The 19,094-nt window shown below is 45.4% G+C and overlaps 1 protein-coding gene across 3 annotated transcripts in view; it reads left to right on the top strand.

Moving 5' to 3' along the window:
• LSS (lanosterol synthase) overlaps positions 1-19,094 on the top strand; it is a 40,585-nt gene extending 21,491 nt beyond the window's left edge. For 2 of the 3 annotated variants that reach the window (XM_059921757.1, XM_059921758.1), the window contains 5 exons: positions 13,979-14,044; positions 14,505-14,585; positions 15,172-15,342; positions 16,178-16,256; positions 16,783-19,094. In XM_059921757.1, coding sequence (XP_059777740.1) covers positions 13,979-14,044; positions 14,505-14,585; positions 15,172-15,342; positions 16,178-16,256; positions 16,783-16,914 — 529 coding nt within the window. In that variant the 3' untranslated portion in view covers positions 16,915-19,094. The remainder of the gene's footprint in view (positions 1-13,978; positions 14,045-14,504; positions 14,586-15,171; positions 15,343-16,177; positions 16,257-16,782) is intronic. The other variant, XR_009503041.1, reaches the window with a different exon arrangement.

The raw sequence follows: 19,094 nt of genomic DNA, 5'->3' as shown, positions 1-19,094 counted from the left end.
GTCCCTCTCATACCTTCTACTGAAAACACACATCCAACTTTTCATATATAGTCATTTTCTTTTATCTGTATTTTCTAGTAGTTTTGTAAACAAACAAACCTTAGCTCTTTTATGAATCAGTTTTGGCAAGGGAACTTCTATAGCAGTCTGTATTTTTTTTTAAAAGCCGCTTTTTAAAAAAAATGCTGATTTTTCAACTTTATTAGTTCAAATGTTATTTTCTCAATTTCAAAAACTTACAAAGCTTACCTAGAGAAAAAATGATGCAAGGAAGTTGATACAGAATAATTACACATTCACTCTTAGAGGATAGCATAATTGCCTGTGAATGACATTAAATGAATATAAATTCTTTCTACATAATACAGTTAAAATAAAATATATGCTTTCTGGAAATTACATTATGAGATTCTCTGGTGTCTACAGGTTCATCCCAATGTTGCTCTACTAGACTGGGAAGCATAGAACAGGCAGGGGCTGCAGGATCCTCACGTCACTGCTGAAGAGGGTTGCTCTGTGTTGAGTAGGCAGAATAAAGATTTGAAGGATGGAGAACAACCTCGAAACAGATGGCTGAGCTATAACTGTATGGGAAAACGCCACCAGAATTCCCAGGCTTGCACGTAGTTATAAGATTGCTCCCTGGCTGCAATCTGAAAAGGCAAGACAACAAAGCCTGAGCCTGTCAGAGAGGTTGCAGCCTGGCCTTGAGGAGCCATCGCTGTGTGTACAGGGCAGAAAGGGTGGCTGTGGTCGGGCTGGCCTGTCCAGCTGGCCGCACGGTGCTTCTGCTGCTCGGTTTGCTGTCGCGTGGGAGTGGCCGTTTTCCAGCATGATGGGCCATTCCTTAATGAGAGACGCAGTGTATATCGTGCCCATACCTTTGTGTATAAAACTGAACAACTAACTGAGGCAGCAGTGTAATAAATGGACATGTATTTCTTATTTTCAGTATATGGCATGCGTGCATCCTATTTTGTACTTTATGAAACTATTGCTTACATACAGATAATAAATGAATCTCTTAATAAATGTATCTATAAGGTATAGCTAAAATTAAAGATGTATACTATCCCTTTATATAGGTATAAATAATATGTATATTTTCAATTTAAATAAATGTTAATCATAACTCACCAATGGTCTATGACCGGTGTTTGAAAAATAAGAAGTTGCAGTAAATCCTCCCACAGAGGAGAAAGCTCTCTTCGATGGATGCTTAGATAAATGATTTTCAGGCTTTCTCTTTTTTTAAAAAAAAATTTTTTTTATTTATTTATTTTTGGCTGTGTTGGGTCTTTGTTTCTGTGCGAGGGCCCTCCCTAGTTGCGGCGAGCAGGGGCCACTCTTCATCGCGGTGCGCGGGCCTCTTACCATCGCGGCCTCTCCTGTTGCAGAGCACAGGCTCCAGACGCGCAGGCTCAGCAATTGTGGCTCATGGGCCTAGCTGCTCCGCGGCATGTGGGATCCTCCCAGACCAGGGCTCAAACCCGTGTCCCCTGCATTGGCAGGCAGATTCTCAACCACTGCGCCACCAGGGAAGCCCCAGGCTTTCTTTTTAAATGTACACTTAAGTTTATATGTAAGTTTTGATGTATCATTCAGTTAAAAGCATTTTCTATTTCTATTGTAAGTTTTCTGGCCAATGAGTTATTTAGGAGCATGTTGCTTTATTTCCCAAAAAAAATTGGAGGAGTATCCAGTCATGTTTTTGCTGGTTTCCGTCTGTTCTGGCAGGAGGTGCAGCCACCAGGGGGCACTAGCGGGCACTGTGTCTAGTCTTCCTTTTGTCACCCAGGCCAGGCTGGTCCCTTGGCCGTGTGCTGTGCGTGTGATCTGGGGTCCTTTCCTTTGGCCACCTTGTCCTCAGAGATGCCCTCACAGGATTGACCTTCCTTTTTAATCATCTTTTTAAGAATTATTATAATAAAAGTAAAGCATGCTCTTTGAAGGAGACTTGGACGATACAGAAAAGCACCAGGAAGAAAGCCAGCTGCCCTTCCTCACCCCTGAGAAGAGGGCGTTCTGACTGTTTGATCTCCACGGTGCACCTTTCACGTAACTGGCTCTGTTTACTCTGAGGTTCCTGAGAGCAGGTGATAACTTCCCTTGTCATTTGGCATTCTCCTCCAACATGAGTTGTAATGGTTATTTCTGAATTTTCATTGCTGTTTTCCAGCTTTTCCCCATTTTAACCTGAACCAGTATCCTCTTGTTAAATCTTTGTTCAGGGCCCTTATTCTTCCCTAGAGCCACGTGGGCTTGGAGGCAGCCTGTCTGGGTGGATGCCCCTGCCCCGGCCCCTTCTCTGCTTGAGATCCTGGTCCAGTCACTTCACCCCCTGCCCAGGCCCCCCTGCCACGTGCGGCAACAGTACAGCCTCATGGAACTGGCAGGACTGAGATACCACACGGAAGCACTGGGAGATTGGCATGTGATAAGCACAGAATAACTATTGTTATTGTGTAAAAACTCCTGCTTTGGAAGGTAAATTATGATAGTTTTCTGGTGGATTTACTTCATTTGTATTTCTTTGGAGATTACTGAGCTAAAATATTCTTTCCAGACATTTATAGGTCATTTCTGTTTCTTCTTTCACATATGAATTGCCATTCATACCCTTTCCAACTTTGTTGCTGGGATGATTTTTCTTCTTGCCGTACATGTTTATTAAGCACAAAAAGTAATTATCTTATGTTACAGATATTTTCCCCCAATTACTTTATTATTTTTACCTCTAGAGAGTTTGAACATAAGTTTTTATTTTTTGAACAAATATATTAACTTGTTATATTAAAATTTTTAATTTATCTAGGAGTGTTTTTAGGTATAGTTTGAGGGTGTCAGTTACTCTAGTAATACATATATGGGATATTCCATTTTACTAGATTGACTTGAAATTCTTCATTAACTTCAAACTTATAAGAAAGTTATAAAAGAAGTAAAAAGCACTTCTATTTACCTCTTCGAACTATTGCTCAGTTGTTAATGTCAACTTTAATAATATAATAGCCAGTTAATTAACTAGCAAAAGTGAGTTTATTCAGAATAGCCAGAGGAATTGCAACTCGGGACATGCGAACTGTGACAGATCACAGGAAAATCCATAGAATAAGAAAGGGAACTTGCTTGTATAGGGGCTGTGATAACCAAAGAGTCTGCTGGAGGGGTTGGGGATCCAGAGTATGGAGGCTTCCCATTGATGGGCTGCTGCCGTCTCTGATTGGCTGGGCTGTTGTGGGAAAGAGAGTTTTCTTCTTCCTGCTGGATAGTGAGCAGGGACACCTTCCTGCCCGAGATGTGGAGGGACATTTTTTCCTGTTTGGGGTAATTGATGATGCCTGGTGGGCCTGAGCACTTCCCTTACAGGCCTGTCTTGACTCCAGCTTTAGGTGAAGCTTCTTTAATTAATTCCACTTTAACATTTTACTGTATTTCCTTCATCATACTCCCTCCCATGTATGTTTTTTCTTGAACCATTTGAAAGTAAATTGCAAATGTGATTACCTTAATCCCTAAATACTTTAGTATTTTTAAAAAATAAATAAATTTATTTATTTATTTATTTATTTATTTATTTATTTATGGCTGTGTTGGGTCTTTGTTGCCGTGCGTGGGCTTTCTCTAGTTGCGGTGAGCGGGGCCTACTCTTCGTTGCAGTGTGCGGGCTTCTCATTGTCGTGGCTTCTTTTAGTATTTTTTTTAATGAGGATATTCTCTTAGTTAAATATGAGTCACAATATTAATATTGGTATAATACCATTATTTAATCTATAGAACTTATTTCAGTTGTCCTAGTTGTACCAGTGGTGTGGATTATAGAAACATTTTTCCTCAAGGTCTAATCCAGGGTCATTGTATTTAGTTGTCATGTATTAGTTCTTTAACCTGGAACAGTTCTTTAGTCTTTCCTTGTGTTTGATGACTGACATTTTTGAAGCATATGGCAAATTATTTTGTAGAATGTCCTCAATGTATGTTTTTCTGTGTTTGCCCATGACAAGATTCAGGTTATAAAATTAAGCATTTTTGTCGGGAAAGTAACAAAAGTGATGGGGCTTCTCAGTGCATCATATTAGGAAGCGTGTGTCAACACTGACCGCTTGATTAAGGAGATGGCCACTTGTTTTCCCCACTGTAAAGTTAATATTTTTTTCTTTATGGGGAGAAAGTTTTTTTTTTTTTTTAACTTTTGAAATTTTATTTTATTTATTTTTTTATACAGCAGGTTCTTATTAGTCATCAATTTTATACACATCAGTGTATACAGGTCAATCCCAATCACCCAATTCATCACACCACCATCCCCACCCCCCCACGGCTTTCCCCCCTTGATGTCCATACATTTGTTCTCTACATCTGTGCCTCAACTTCTGCCCAGCAAACCGGTTCATCTGTACCATTTTTCTAGGTTCCACATACATGTGTTAATATACGATATTTGTTTTTCTCCTTCTGACTTACTTCACTCTGTATGACAGTCTCTAGATCCATCCACGTCTCAACAAATGACCCAATTTCGTTCCTTTTTATGGCTGAGTAATATTCCATTGTATATATGTACCACATCTTCTTTATCCATTTTTCTGTTGATGGGCATTTAGGTTGCTTCCATGACTTGGCTATTGTAAATAGTACTGCAATGAACATTGGGGTGCATGTGTCTTTTTGAATTATGGTTTTCTCTGGGTATATGCCCAGTAGTGGGATTGCTGGATCATATGGTAATTCTAATTTTAGTTTTTTAAGGAACCTTCATACTGTTCTCCATAGTGGCTGTATCAATTTACATTCCCACCAACAGTGCAAGAGGGTTCCCTTTTCTCCACACCCTCTCCAGCATTTGTTGTTTGTAGATTTTCTGATGATGCCCATTCTAACTGGTGTGAGGTGATACCTCATTGTAGTTCTGATTTGCATTTCTCTAATTATTAGTGATGTTGAGCAGCTTTTCATGTGCTTCTTGGCCATCTGTATGTCTTCTTTGGAGAAATGTCTGTTTAGGTCTTCTGCCCATTTTTGGAGTGGGTCGTTTGTTTCTTTAATATTGAGCTGCATGAGCTGTTAATATATTTTGGAGATTAATCCTTTGTCCGTTAATTTGTTTGCAAATATTTTCTCCCATTCTGAGGGTTGTCTTTTCGCCTTGTTTATGATTTCCTTTGCTGTGCAAAAGCTTTTAAGTCTCATTAGGTCCCATTTGTTTATTTTTGTTTTTATTTCCATTACTCTAGGAGGTGGATCAAAAAAGATCTTGCTGTGATTTATGGCAAAGAGTGTTCTTCCTATGTTTTCCTCTTAAGAGTTTTATAGTGTCTGGTCTTACATTTAGGTCTCAAATCCATTTTGAGTTTATTTTTGTGTATGGTGTTAGGGAGTGTTCTAATTTAATTCCTTTACATGTAGCTGTCCAGTTTTCCCAGCACCACTTATTGAAGAGACTGTCTTTTCTCCATTGTATATCCTTGCCTCCTTTGTCATAGATTAGTTGACCATAGGTGTGTGGGTTTATCTCTGCGCTTTCTATCCTGTTCCATTGATCTATGTTTCTGTTTTTGTGCCAGTACCATATTGTCTTGATTACTGTAACTTTGTAGTATAGTCTGAAGTCAGGGAGTCTGATTCCTCCTGCTCCGTTTTTTTCCCTCAAGACTGCTTTGGCTATTCGGGGTCTTTTGTGTCTCCATACAAATTTTAAGATTTTTTGTTCTAGTTCCGTAAAAAATGCCATTGGTAATTTGATAGGGATTGCAATGAATCTGTAGATTGCTTTGGGTTGTATAGTCATTTTCACAGTGTTGATTCTTCCAATCCAAGAACATGATATATCTCTCCATCTGTTTGTATCATCTTTAATTTCTTTCATCAGTGTCTTATAGTTTTCTGCATACAGGTCTTTTGTCTCCGTAGGTAGGTTTATTCCTAGGTATTTTATTCTTTTTGTTGCAGTGGTAAATGGGAGTGTTTCCTTAATTTCTCTTTCAGATTTTTCATCATTAGTGTATAGGAATGCAAGAGATTTCTGTGCATTAATTTTGTATCCTGCAACTTTACCATAATCATTGATTAGCTCTAGTAGTTTTCTGGTGGCATTTTTAGGGTTCTCTATATATAATATCATGTCATCTGCAAACAGTGACAGTTTTACTTCTTTTCCAATTTGTATTCCTTTTATTTCTTTTTCTTCTCTGATTGCCGTGGCTAGGACTTCCAAAACTTGAGAAGAAAGTGTAATCTGCTGTTTTTGGATGGAATGTGCTATAAATATCAATTAAATCTATCTGATAATTTAATTATCAATTAAATCTATCAATTAAATCTATCAATTAAATCTATAAATATCAATTAAATCTAAGTGGGTCTCTTGTAGACAGCATATAGATGGGTCTTGTTTTTGTATCCATTCAGCAAGCCTGTGTCTTTTGGTTGGAGCATTTAATCCATTCACGTTTAAGGTAATTATCAATATGTTATGTTCCTATTACCATTTTCTTAATTGTTTTGGGTTTGTTTTTGTAGGTCCTTTTCTTCTCTTGTGTTTCCCACTTAGAGAAGTTCCTTTAGCATTTGTTGTAGAGCTGGTTTGGTGGTGCTGAATTCTCTTAGCTTTTGCTTGTCTGTAAAGCTTTTGATTTTTTGATTTTTTGATTTCTCCATCGAATCTGAATGAGATCTGTGCTGGGTAGAGTAATCTTGGTTGTAGGTTATTCTCTTTCATCACTTTAAATATATCATGCCACTCCCTTCTGGCTTGTAGAGTTTCTGCTGAGAAATCAGCTGTTAACCTTACGGGAGTTCCCTTGTATGTTATTTGTCGTTTTTCCCTTGCTGCTTTCAATAACTTTTCTTTGTCTTTAATTTTTGCCAATTTGATTACTATGTGTCTCGGCGTGTTTCTCCTTGGGTTTATCCTGTATGGGACTTGCTGCGCTTCCTGGACTTGGGTGGCTATTTCCTTTCCCATGTTAGGGAAGTTTTCAACTATAATCTCTTTAAATATTTTCTCGGGTCCTTTCTCTCTCTCTTCTCCGTCTGGGACCCCTATAATGCGAATGTTGTTGTGTTTAATGTTGTCCCAGAGGTCTCTTAGGCTGTCTTCATTTCTTTTCATTGTTTTTTCTTTATTCTGTTCTGCAGCAGTGAATTCCACCATTCTGTCTTCCAGGTCACTTATCCGTTCTTCTGCCTCAGTTATTCTGCTATTGATTCCTTCTAGTGTAGTTTTCATTTCAGTTATTGTATTGTTCATCTCTGTTTGTTTGTTCTTTAGTTCTTCTAGGTCTTTGTTAAACATTTCTTGCATCTTCTCGATCTTTGCCTCCATTCTTTTTCCGAGGTCCTGGATCATCTTCATGATCATTATTCTGAATTCTTTTTCTGGAAGGTTGCCTATCTCCACTTCATTTAGTTGTTTTTCTGGGGTTTTATCTTGTTCCTTCATCTGGTACATAGCCCTCTGCCTTTTCATCTTGTCTTTCTTTCTGTGAATGTGGTTTTTGTTCCACAGGCTGCAGGATTGTAGTTCTTCTTGCTTCTGCTGTCTGCCCTCTCGGGGAGAAAGTTTTAAACTATGTAAATATTGTGTTTCTCATCAAACTTCTACCCATTAGTTTTAGCACCTGATGATGATTCTTGCTTGCATCAGTTATTCATATAACGATTGCAAAATTGTCATTCCTTTCATATGTATTAGTTGGTGTTCTATTAAGAGCTTTACTTTGCCCCTGTTTACTTATTTGCTTATTTGTTAGTGTGGACTCACAGATTCTTATGCTACTAATTTTTTTTCTTGTGTTAAAATACATGTAACATAAAATTTACTATCTTAGCCATTTTTACGTGTACAATCCAGTGGTGTTAAATACATTCACATTGTTGTGCAACCATCATCACCATCCATCCCCATAACTCTTTTCATCTTGTAAAACTGATACCCATTGAATAATAACTCCCATTTCCCCACTCTTCCCAGCCCCTGGCAACCACCATTCTATTTTCTGTCTCTATGATTTTGACTACTCTAAGTACCGTGTGTAAGTGGGATCATATAATATTTGTCTTTTTGTGTCTGGCTTATTTCGCTGAGAGTAATATCCTCAAGGTTCATGCACGTTATAGCAGGTATTATTAGTACTTCATTCCATTTAAAAGCTGAATAATATTCCACTCTATGGATGAACCACATTTTGCTTATCCGTTCATCTATGGTCGACACTTAGGTTGCTTCCACATTTTAGCCATTGTGAGTAATGCTACTGTGAATAGCATTTAAATCCCCTGAAAGTCACTTCAGCCAGAAGGGCAGGGGCTGGAACAGTTGGGGGCAGGTGCAGCAGCCGTGGCCTCCTGCCTCTCTGCCTACTCCTCTGTGATCAGAAGCATCATTCAGAACAGATTCCCAGTTTTTGGAGGATAGGGTCCTTTTTGCCCACCCTAGGTCCTGCAGAATGCTGCAGGGACACATGCACAGCTGCCTGCTGGGCCCTGGGGTGGGGAATGGGTAGCTGTTCCCGTGCTAAGAGCTGAGAGCAGTTTAACCCTCCAAACCTTCCCCTGGAAGTTGCAAGCCTTCAACAGTCTGCAGACTTCCAGAATAGTTACATCAGGCACATTCTGCCTGTGCAGTAGTTGTCCAGGTGGGACAGGGGTTCCCAGTGCTGCCTGTTCTGCCATCTTTCCAGGAGCCTCTTCAATTGATTTTGATATTGATCTTATAGCTAGACAATCTGCTAAACTTAAAAAAAATTAATACACTTTGTCTTATAGAGCAGTTTTAGGTTTACAGAAAGATGGCATAGGGAGTTCCTGTTTAGCCATTTTGCTCCCCCTCCCACCCCATTTCCCCTGTTATTAATATCTTGCATTAATTTGGTACTTTGTAAATACAATCGATGAGCCAATATTGATACATTATTATCATCCAAAGTCCATAGTTTACGTTCAGATTCACTCTTTGTGTTGTATGTTCCGTGGGTTTTGACAAATGTATACAACATGTGTCCATCATTACTCTATCATACAGAATAGTTTCACTGCTCTTAAAATCCTCCATGATCCACCTATTCGTCCTCCCCCCTCACCGATCCCCTGGGAACCACTCCAGAATGTCATATAGTTAGAATCATACAGTCTGTAGCCTTTTCAGATTGGCTTCTTTCACTTAGTAATATGCATGTAAAGTTTCTTCATATCTTCATGTACCAGTTTGTTTATCCATTGCCTATTGAAGGACATCTTGGTTGCTTCCAAGTTTTAGCACTATGAATAAACCTGCTATAATTATTCCTGTGCAGGTTTTTGTGTGCACATGTTTTCAGCTCATTTGAGTAAATACCAAAGAGCATATGGTTGGCTCATATGGTAAGAGAATATTAGTTTTGTAAGAAACCGTCAAACTGTCTTCCAAAGTGGCTGCACCGTTCTGCATTCCCACCAGCAGTGATGAGAGTTCCTGTTGCTCCACATCCTCGTCAGCATTTGGTGCTGTCAGTGTTCCGGATTTTGGCCATTCTGATAGGTGTGTAGTGGTATCTCATTGTTTTAATTTGTGATTTCCTAATGACGTATAATGCTGAACATCTTTTCATGTATCTATTTGCCGTGTGTATATCTTTGGTGAGGTGTGTATTCAGATCTTTTGCACATTTAAAATTTGTGTTGTTGTCTTATTGTTGAGTTTTAGAAGTACCTTGTATATTTTAAATAGCAACCCTTTGTCAGCTATGTATTTTACAAAGATTTTCTCTCAGTCTGTGGCAAGCTCAGGTCTGGCTGCTCTCTGCTCAAGAGCCAATACTTGAGAGGCAAGTGTTGGTAGAAAGGAAAGGTTGCTTTAATCAGAAGGCTGGCAATGTGGGGAGGAGGTGGGCTCATGTCCCCTGAATCAACTCCAAAGATTCTGCTCAGCCCTGACAGATTTTAAAGGGGAAAAAGGGAAAGAATCTCAGTGAACCGTCAAGGCAGGAGGTCAAGCTCTGTGTCCTCTCCTCGTGTGCAGGCTGGCTGACTCCTCATGAGCTTTCTTCAGATGTCGTCTTGCCCACGCGGCCTGCCTGCAGGATTGCTAAGGAGGCTGCTGGGGGTAGACAGCTAGTCACTCTTTAACTGCTCAGTTCTTAATTCCTACTTCTTTTCGTCTAGGGAAAGGACCGACAGGTTAGGCAAGGCATGGTGTGCATTCAGTAGAGCGTGAGTCAGGAGTTAGGTTGAATGTCACCTAGTGACCTGATTTCTGTAAGGTTTGAGGGCAACAGAAATGGGCAAACAGGAAAGGGGCAAAAGAGCTCCTTACACTTTCATTCTGTCAACAATGTCTTCTGCAGAGCTGGAGTTTTTCATTTTAATGAAGTACAGCCTATCAGTGTTTTCTTTCATAGATTGTGATTGGAGTGTTATATCTAAGAAGCTATCACCAAACCCAAGGTCACCTAGAGTTTCTCCTATGTTTATGTTCTAGGAGTTTTATAGTCTTGTGTTTTACATGAAAACACAAAGTCTGTGATTCATTCTGAGTTAATTTTTGTGAAGGGTGTAAGGTCTGTACCTAGATATATTTATGTTTTATGTGATGTTCGGTGTTCTATTACCATTTGTCACAGAGACTCTCCTTTCTGCATTGGATTGCCTTTGCTCCTTTGCCAACGATTACTTGACTGTATTTGTGTGGGTCTGTTTCTGGGCTGTCTATTCTGCTCCACTGATCTATCTGTGTATTCTTTCACTGATACCACACAGTCCTGATGACCGTAGCTTTACAGTTAAGTGGGGTAGTGTCAGTCTTCCAACTTTATTTCCGTTAAATAGTGTGTTTTCTATTCTGGTTCTTTTGCCTCTGCATAAAACTTTGGAATCTGTTGATATCTATGAAATGATTTGCTGAAATTTTGATTGAGATTGTGTTGCATATATAGATCAAGTTGGGAAGATCTTTTGATTCTTTATCATAATTTTATAGTTTCCCGCTTATAGATCTTGTATATATTTTTTTCGATTTATACCTAAGTATTTAAAATTTTTTTTGGTGCTAACATAATTGGTATTGTGATTTTAATTTCAGAATCTAATTGTTCATTGCTGGTAGGAAAACAGTTGTCTTTTGTATATTAACCTTCTATCCTGCAACGTTGCTGTAATTGCTTAGTAGTTCCAGGAGTTTTTTGGTCGGTTCTTTGGGATTTTCTACATAGATAATCATGTAATCTGTGAACAAAGACAGTTTTATTTCTTCTTCCCCAATATGTATACCTTTTATTTCCTTGTCTTATCCTATTGCATTAGCTAGGACTTCCAGTATGAAGTTGAATACAAGTGGTGAGAGTAGACATTCTTGTTCCTGATTCAGCAGGAAAGCATCTAGTTTTTCTCACCATTAAGTATGATGTTAGCTGTGGGTTTTTTTGTGGCTGCTCTTTATCCAGTTGAGGAACTTCCCCTCTGTTCCTAGTTTGCTGAAAGTTTTCTTTTCTTTTCTTTTTATCATGAATAGGTGTTAGATTTTGTCAAATATTTCTTCTACAGCTATTGATATAATCATGTGATTTTTTTTCTTCTTTAGAAAAGAAGTTGATTTGATAGATTGCATTTTTGAATGTTCAACCAGCCTTTCATACCTGGTATAGATCCCACTTGTTTGTGATATGTAATTCTTTTTATACATTTTTGGATTTGATTTGCTAATATTTTATTGAGGATTTTTTATATCTGTGCTACTGAAAGATATTTATCCCTAGCTTGCCTTTCTTATAATGTCTTTGTCTGTTTTTGGTATGCTGTCCTCATCGAATGAGTTAGGCAAAATTCCCTCTGTTTCTGTTCTTTGGAAGAGATTGTAGAGATGGTACAATTTCTTCCTTAGATGTTTGGTAGAATTCACCAGCGAATCCATCTGGGTAACTCTTTTTATTCTAATTAATTGCTTGTAGATTCTTTTGTGTTTCCTCTGTAGACAGTCATATCACTTGTAAATGACATATTTTTCCTTTCAATCCATAGGCCTATAGTTTATTTTCTTGTCTCATTGCCCTGGCTAAGACTTCAGTATTCTGCTTAGCAGAAGTGGTAATAGTGCCATCTTTGTCATATTTCCTGATTTTAAAGGGGAATGCTTCTAATATTTCTCCATTAAGAATGACATTTGGGAATTCCCTGGTGGTCCAGTGGTTAGGACTCCGCACTTCCACTGCAGGGGGCCTGGGTTCAGTCCCTGGTCAGGGAACTAAGGTCCCACAAGCTGTGTGATGTGGACGAAAAAAAAAAAAAGAATGACGTCTCTTGTAGGTTTTTGGTAATTATCCCTTTTCAGGTTAACAAAGCTCTTTTCTCTTCCTAGTTTGCTAAGTTGTTTTTTCTCTCTGTTGTGAATGGGTGTTGTATTTCAGCAAATGATTTTTCTGTCTCTATTGAGATGATTATACATTTATCTCCTTTATCTGTTAATGTTGTAGATAATTATTGTAGATTTTTCTAATGTTAAAACACCTTTGCATTTCTGGATAAACCTCACTTAGTATTGGTATATCTCTACTGTATGTAGTTTCCCAATATTTAGAGTTTTGCATCTGTGTCCATTAATGAACAGCCTGAAATTTTTACTTTACCATATCCCTCTTGTCTGGTTTGTTGAGAAGCTTATGTTGAGTTCCCAGAATGAACTAGGGAAAGTGTTCCTTCCTCTTTCTATTTCCTAGGAGAGTTTGTGTAAGATTAGAATGATTGTTCTTGATAATTTGGTAGAATTCACTTACAAAATGTCTAGACTTGGAGTTTTTTTTCTGGGCAAAGTTTATGTTTTTTACGTATATCTTTAGTAGTTGTAGGACTATTCAGGCTCTTTATTCTTGAGGCAGTTTCAATACATTAATTTTCTGAGTAATTTGTACATATTGTCTAAGTTTTCAGATGTATTGCATGAGTTTTTCTTATTTTCTCTTCACTTTTTAATTTCCAGTAAAGCTATAGTCATACCGCTCTTTTTATTGCTAATGTTGTTTATTTGTACTTTCATTCTTTGTATTAACATGTCTTGCTGAGTTGGTGGCTCAAAACAGCTCACGTTTATCACCTCGCAGTTTCTGTGGGTCAGGAGTCCAGGCATGGCTGAGCTGGGCCCTCTGCTTTGGGGTTTCCCCGGGTTGCAGTCAGGATGCTGGCCAGGGCTGGGGCCTCACCTGAGCCTTGACTGAGGGTCTGCCCCAGGCGTGTGCGGTTGTTGGCAGGCTTCCATCCCTTGCAGATTGTCAACCTCAGGCCCCATTTCCTTGCTGACTGTTGGCTGGAGCCACCCTTAGTTTCCTGCCACGTGGGCTTCTGTATGGCGGCTCCAGGAGAGCCAGCAAGGGAGGGATCAGTAGAGCCAGGGAGTCTGTCTGCCAGCCAGGTGGGAGCTGGAAGCAGCGACCATCAACGGTGCAGGGATCAGCTGGCTACAAACAGGACACGAGGCTGCCGCTCGAGAGGGATGACACGGGCTGAGCACCTGGAGGCCAGTGAGCGTCATGGGGGGCGGATCACCCTAAAGGCTGTATTCGTACCTTCCCCTCTAGTCCTTTCAGAGAACCAGGTCTTCTTTGGAAGTACCAGTTAGACCTGTGATGGATCTTCTTTGTCCTCTGAATGTATCATTTTCTCTCTCATTTTTTGTTTATTTTAAAATTTTCGTTTATGTGATTTACTCAAGCCTGTGTCACTGACCTTGTTTTCGGTGGTATCGATCCTGTTTGTAGCTGCTTCTAATGTGGGTTCGTCCCTGAGGTTTTCCTCTCCTTAATTTCTTTTCACTGCCACTTTGCTCCCCTCCTGTAGCCTGTAATTGCTGCTTCTTTGACCTTGTATCTCCTCCCTGAACTGTTTGTTTTTACATATTTTTAAGGAAGACCATGCTCATTCTTTTGAGGCCGTAGAGTGGGGGCAATGGGGGTAGCAGGTAAGTTGCTGTTTTGCTGGAATGTTCATCGGGCATGTTCATCCTGCTGTGTTCCAGGGAGACCCTCGAGCGGGGCCTGCAGTTCTGTCGGCAGAAGCAGAGGCCTGATGGCTCCTGGGAAGGGTGAGTGATGCCTGTGGGTGCAGATGCGTGTGGGGTGCTTGTGCTGCCCCAGGGGTTTCTGGACGTGTTCCTGGTGGGCCTTGCTCCTTTATGAATGCGCAGCCTCCCCCGGTGGTGACCGCGCAGCGTGCTGCGAAGGCAGTGTGGTGAGGGCGCTGGAAGGGCGCCGTGGCCTGGTGGCTCCACCCCTCCTCTGTGTGAGGGCGCTGGAAGGGCGCCGTGGCCTGGTGGCTCCACCCCTCCTCTGTGTTTGGATCCGTTCTCATCTGGCTTTGGATCCAGCGCGTGGAGCCGCCCACGGAGGCCAGGTTGGGTAGGTCTGTCTTAGTGCTGAAGGCCTTGTGGATGCTTTTCCTGAAGATAGCCGCAGCCCCCCCGTGCACCCCCATGCTGGAGGGAGTCCCTGCCCCCGCTGTGAACGAGGACTCAGGGGCCGGGCGCTGTCCCCTTCTTCCTCCAGCTCCTGGGGGGTGTGCTTCACCTACGGCACCTGCTTTGGGCTGGAAGCCTTCGCCTGCATGGGGCACACTTACCGCGATGGGTGAGTGTGGACATTCCCACCTTGGCGGGATGGGGGGTCTTCTCAGCATGACACTCTGCTGGAGGCGTTTCTCCCTTTGTTGTTTGATTTGGGGGGTGTTCTTACATGTTTTTAAACAGTGAGATAAGATCAAGATTCCGGAAAATGTGTGAGCCACTGTGCCTCACTGCGCAGCCTCCCGGCTCGTGTGGGGGAGGGAAGCCACTGGCCCTCTGCCCTCCCCCAGCTCACCCGCCCGTACCCAAGCCCCACACCCAAGTAGGAGCAGGAGCGGCCCGAGGCCAGGATGCTGGCTGGGAGAAGGGAGGAGGCCTCGGGTCAGCTGTCTCCAGCTGCCTCCCTGAGGGCTGCTTTGCTGGCGGGCCACGTCTGGGAGGCCATCTGCAGATGCACAGCATCTCCCTTTACCTTCCAGCGGCCCTGCGGTGCCGGCGCCTGTCCCCCTTCACGTCCCACGGTGGGGTGGGCCTGAGTGCGGAGGCCCACACGGCCCTCTCCGTGACCCTGAGGGGCCTGGCCAGAGCGAGAAGGGGGGCACGGACTTCGCCCGGCATGACGGTGTCTCGTGTCTTGCTGGTCTCTGCAGGGCTGCCTGTGCAGAGGTCTCCCAGGCCTGCGACTTCCTGCTGTCCCGACAGATGGCAGATGGAGGCTGGGGGGAGGACTTCGAGTCCTGTGAGCAGCGGCGCTACGTGCAGAGCGCCCGCTCCCAGATCCACAACACATGCTGGGCCCTGATGGGGCTGATGGCCGTCAGGTGGGGGCGACGAGGCCTGTCCCAGAGCCGCGGGGCTGGGCGAAGGAAGGGCGGTGAGCCGGCAGCCTGGGCGGGCACGGCAGCTGAGCTCCGAGTGCAGCAGTGGCAGGAGGCGAGGCCTGCGGGGCCCCCTCAACAGGCTCCCAGGGCAAGGTGGCAGGTCCTGCAAAGAGGCCACCGACAGGGACAGCCAGGGGAGCAGGGCCGTCAGCGTGAGGTGTGACAGCACCTGCAGCTGCTCTGTGTCCGCAGCCGGCCCTAAGCCACACACGTGCTCAGGCGCATGCACACAACACACCCACGCAAACATGTGCACACAGACGTGCACACGGTGTCCCAGCCTGTGCTGCCCTGTTGGGTTTGGGGCCACTGGGAAATCTCCCTAAAACCCCCTCAAAGGAAGGCCGGGTAACGTGGGCAGGAGCGGGCAGGCTGAGCTCCGTCCTGAGCCATCGAGCCTTCTGGTGGCTCATCAGGCCGGGACGAGCAAGCTTAGCACATGTGGCTTCGGTGGCCCTCAGAGGGCCCTGAGGACCAGTGGCCGGGGGGACAGGAGAGCAGCACCTCATGGCAGGGACCGCTCGCCCGGCCACGCGTGGGGCTGCCCTCCTGTCCGCTCGCCTCTGCCCTGGTGGCGTTTCCTGCTCCTCGGGGTGTCTGGTGGGCCGACTGTTACCGGCGGGTCTGCAGTTCAGGTCTGTCTGTCATCGTGCAGCGTTTCACATCCTTGTCCCTGTGCTTGGCTGCGTGAGGGTGAGGACGCAGGTCTGTCCACAGCCGGAGGTGGGCTCGTGCAGAGTGGGGGTGGGAGTGCTCAGTGCCCCTCTCCCTGCAGGCACCCTGACGTAGCGGCCCTGGAGAGGGGAGTCAGCTACCTGCTTGGGAAACAGCTGCCCAATGGCGACTGGCCCCAGGTACGAGTGGGCCCGCGCCTGGCCCCACGTCCTTCATGGGCCCGCGGGTGGGGTTTCACCTTGGGGATTTGAGAGTCACAAACACCACCGGTGAGTGGCCTGTGTTGGAAGCAGGTCTGTGATGGTGGCGGGTCCTGAAGGCCTGGGCCGTTTGCAGCTGAAGCACTGGCTTGGCGGCAGGGCTGGTGGTGTCGGGGAAGGAGCTGGCGGGGGAGAAGCCCACGGGCCAGGACACCCTTGGGCTGAGCCTGACAGCCCCCTCACTCAGAAGGAAGTGTGGAAGGGCATGGGGTCACGAGGTCACATGAGGCTGACCCCGCCTTGGATGAGTCTGGGGTTGGTGGGGCTGCGAGGGGTTGGTGGCCCGGGCTGGAAGGTTTGTTGCAGGGCCTGGGGTCCGAGAGCTGGGGTGGTGGTCGGCCCGCCTGCTGAGGTCAGCCGGCCAGCCCTCCAGCCAGGGTCCCGGTTCAGGGAGCTGTCCAGCCCCCTGGTGGAGCCGTTGTGTTTATTCCCTGTGTCCTTTCAGGACAACATCGCTGGGGTCTTCAACAAGTCCTGTGCCATCAGCTACACGAGCTACAGAAACATCTTCCCCATCTGGGCCCTTGGGCGCTTCTCCCGCCTGCACCCCGAGAGCGCCCTGGCCGGCCACCCTTGAGAGCACGTCTGTGGGCACCTGGGGGGGGGGGCTGGTCATGGGAGTTCCAAACGAGGTTGGGGCATCTCAGAGGGGCCGAGGCAGCCCCCTCCCTGCCCGCTTCGGCGGGAGCGCTGAGCCTGGGCCTGTGGCACGGGCAGGGCTGGTGCCTTCAGACCCAATTTTCAGCGTAGGGTTAGTTCTGAGAACAGTTGGTCGAGCTCGGGTGAGGGAAGGAACAGGATGAGCCATGAGGGCGGGTAAAGCACAGTGCGCTCCGTGGTACCCCCTGGCGTGGTACGTGTCCCCTCTGTGGGCGTGGGGCTGGGAGGGCTTTCCTGACCGGTGACTGAGTTCTCAGGAGCGGAGCAGCTGTGCCTCGTCCGCGTCCTGCCTTGGGCCCTGGAGGACCGGCTCTTCCTGTCTCTGTCTCTGGCTGAGGGATGGGACAGCCGCCCTGAACGGCCTGGCAGGAGAGGCTGGGCCTCCCTGTTCACTGTGGCGGCTCAGGCTCGGCGAGGATCAGGGACCAGACGCTGCACGCTGGCCTGCCCCAGGTCTCGAGCTCGCCAGCGCTGCGTCATGGTTCAGCCAGCCTGTGGGGCGCCAGCATCGCTACCTCCAGAGGTTGTAGTCGTCTTGTAGTGACAGATGGGAGGCCAAGCGTAAGGAACGGTGAGGGGTTGTTAATGGCCACACAACAGTGGGGCCCTGATGTGTGTTGGGGACACCCGTCACCCCCCTTTGTGCTCTAAGCTGAAGGGAGGGTCAGATTTCCAGGGTGCTGCCTCTCAGGTGGTGAGCCTCTGAATTCCCCTCTGGCTTCTAAACCCGTCTGGCTTAACGTGCATGGGCTTGGGGCTCAGGATGGAAAATCCAAATCCTGGAATTGCCTCTGACCCACGAGGATGAGCAGGAGTGTGGCTGTGAGGGTCACTGAGAGCGTTGATGAGAGTCAAACCCAGGCCTGGTGTCGCCCCAGGAGCCCACCTGCTTCTCGTCCCCCCCCAGGGCCTTCTCCGTCTGCTGTTCCTCTGTGCCTCTCCCTGTCTGACGGCAGCCCTGGCTGCGCGGCCCCAGCGGACCGCCCTCCCTCTGACAGCCAGAGACACGCCTGGATGCCCCCCCTGCTCCCGCCATCCCTGCCCAGACCCTTAGGGCGCTCTCCGAGGTTTCCACCACGTGGCCTTGCTTCCGCAGCTCTCGTGGCCCCCGAGTGCTCTCCCTGACTCTGCCCGGGGCTCGCCTGCGTCCGGCCTTTGCCTGAGCTGCCCCCCACTGCCCTCCTGCCCCAGGTGGTGCTCTACCTGCTCTGAGCCCCGCAGGGCCTGGGCGCGTGTACGCCCTGGCAGGTCCTGCTGGCTCCACCGGCTGCCACACTGTGGAACGTAGCGGGTGTTCAGCTGGTGCTAGTTGGATGTCAGCACTTGCCCCAGACGTTTTTAAACTAGGGTTTATTTTGCTGAGGAAGCTGCGCTGGGCCCCTTTGAGATCTGTCAGAGTTGCTCTTGCACCAGCAGCGCAGACGGTGATTTCCAACAGTCTGCTGCTTGCAGCGGTCACTGCCCAGCCATGATCAGATCACTGGATGAAACATAAAGCTTCCAGGAAAGAAATGAAAATCCACTGTTATACTGAAACATTTTTGAACGTCACCTATCTTACCAGCTACCTTAATACACAGACATTTGAGTCCCTTAGGCAGAGGCTTGTCGTGCATGTGTTTTGTTTCATCCTGGAAACCGTCATGGATTGGGGTCCCTCGTGCCCCACGTCGGCCGCTGGACCACCACCCCTCAGTCTCAGGGAACAAGAGAAATTGTTCCCAGATAAGCAGGATACACCTCTAGTTATTTGAGGGGAAAATATTTGCCTCAACCTGATTAAAAGTCAGGTTCTGTACCCTGGGTGAATGATGAACATGTCTTGAATTCGAATTGTTTCATTCTTGGTTGTCAGGAGGAGCAAATTCTGAGTGTTGTGCTGGGAACTTTTCTCTGGAGCCAGGGTAGCTCTTCTTGTTCAGCAGGATGTAAACTTCAGATCTGACCCTTTGAGGGATTCTCTAACTGGAAATGCTTAACTCACAATGGAAACTTATCTCCAAGAAAATGCTTTCCTTACTGAACATAACCAATGTCGATACGTAGATTTAAATTTTATTCGGACAATAAAAATGTTTGAACAATTGATACAATCAA

Source organism: Balaenoptera ricei, chromosome 4 (assembly GCF_028023285.1).
Source record: "Balaenoptera ricei isolate mBalRic1 chromosome 4, mBalRic1.hap2, whole genome shotgun sequence".
In the NCBI taxonomy this organism is placed as follows: domain Eukaryota; kingdom Metazoa; phylum Chordata; class Mammalia; order Artiodactyla; family Balaenopteridae; genus Balaenoptera; species Balaenoptera ricei.
This window is presented reverse-complemented; position numbering and strand designations above follow the sequence as displayed.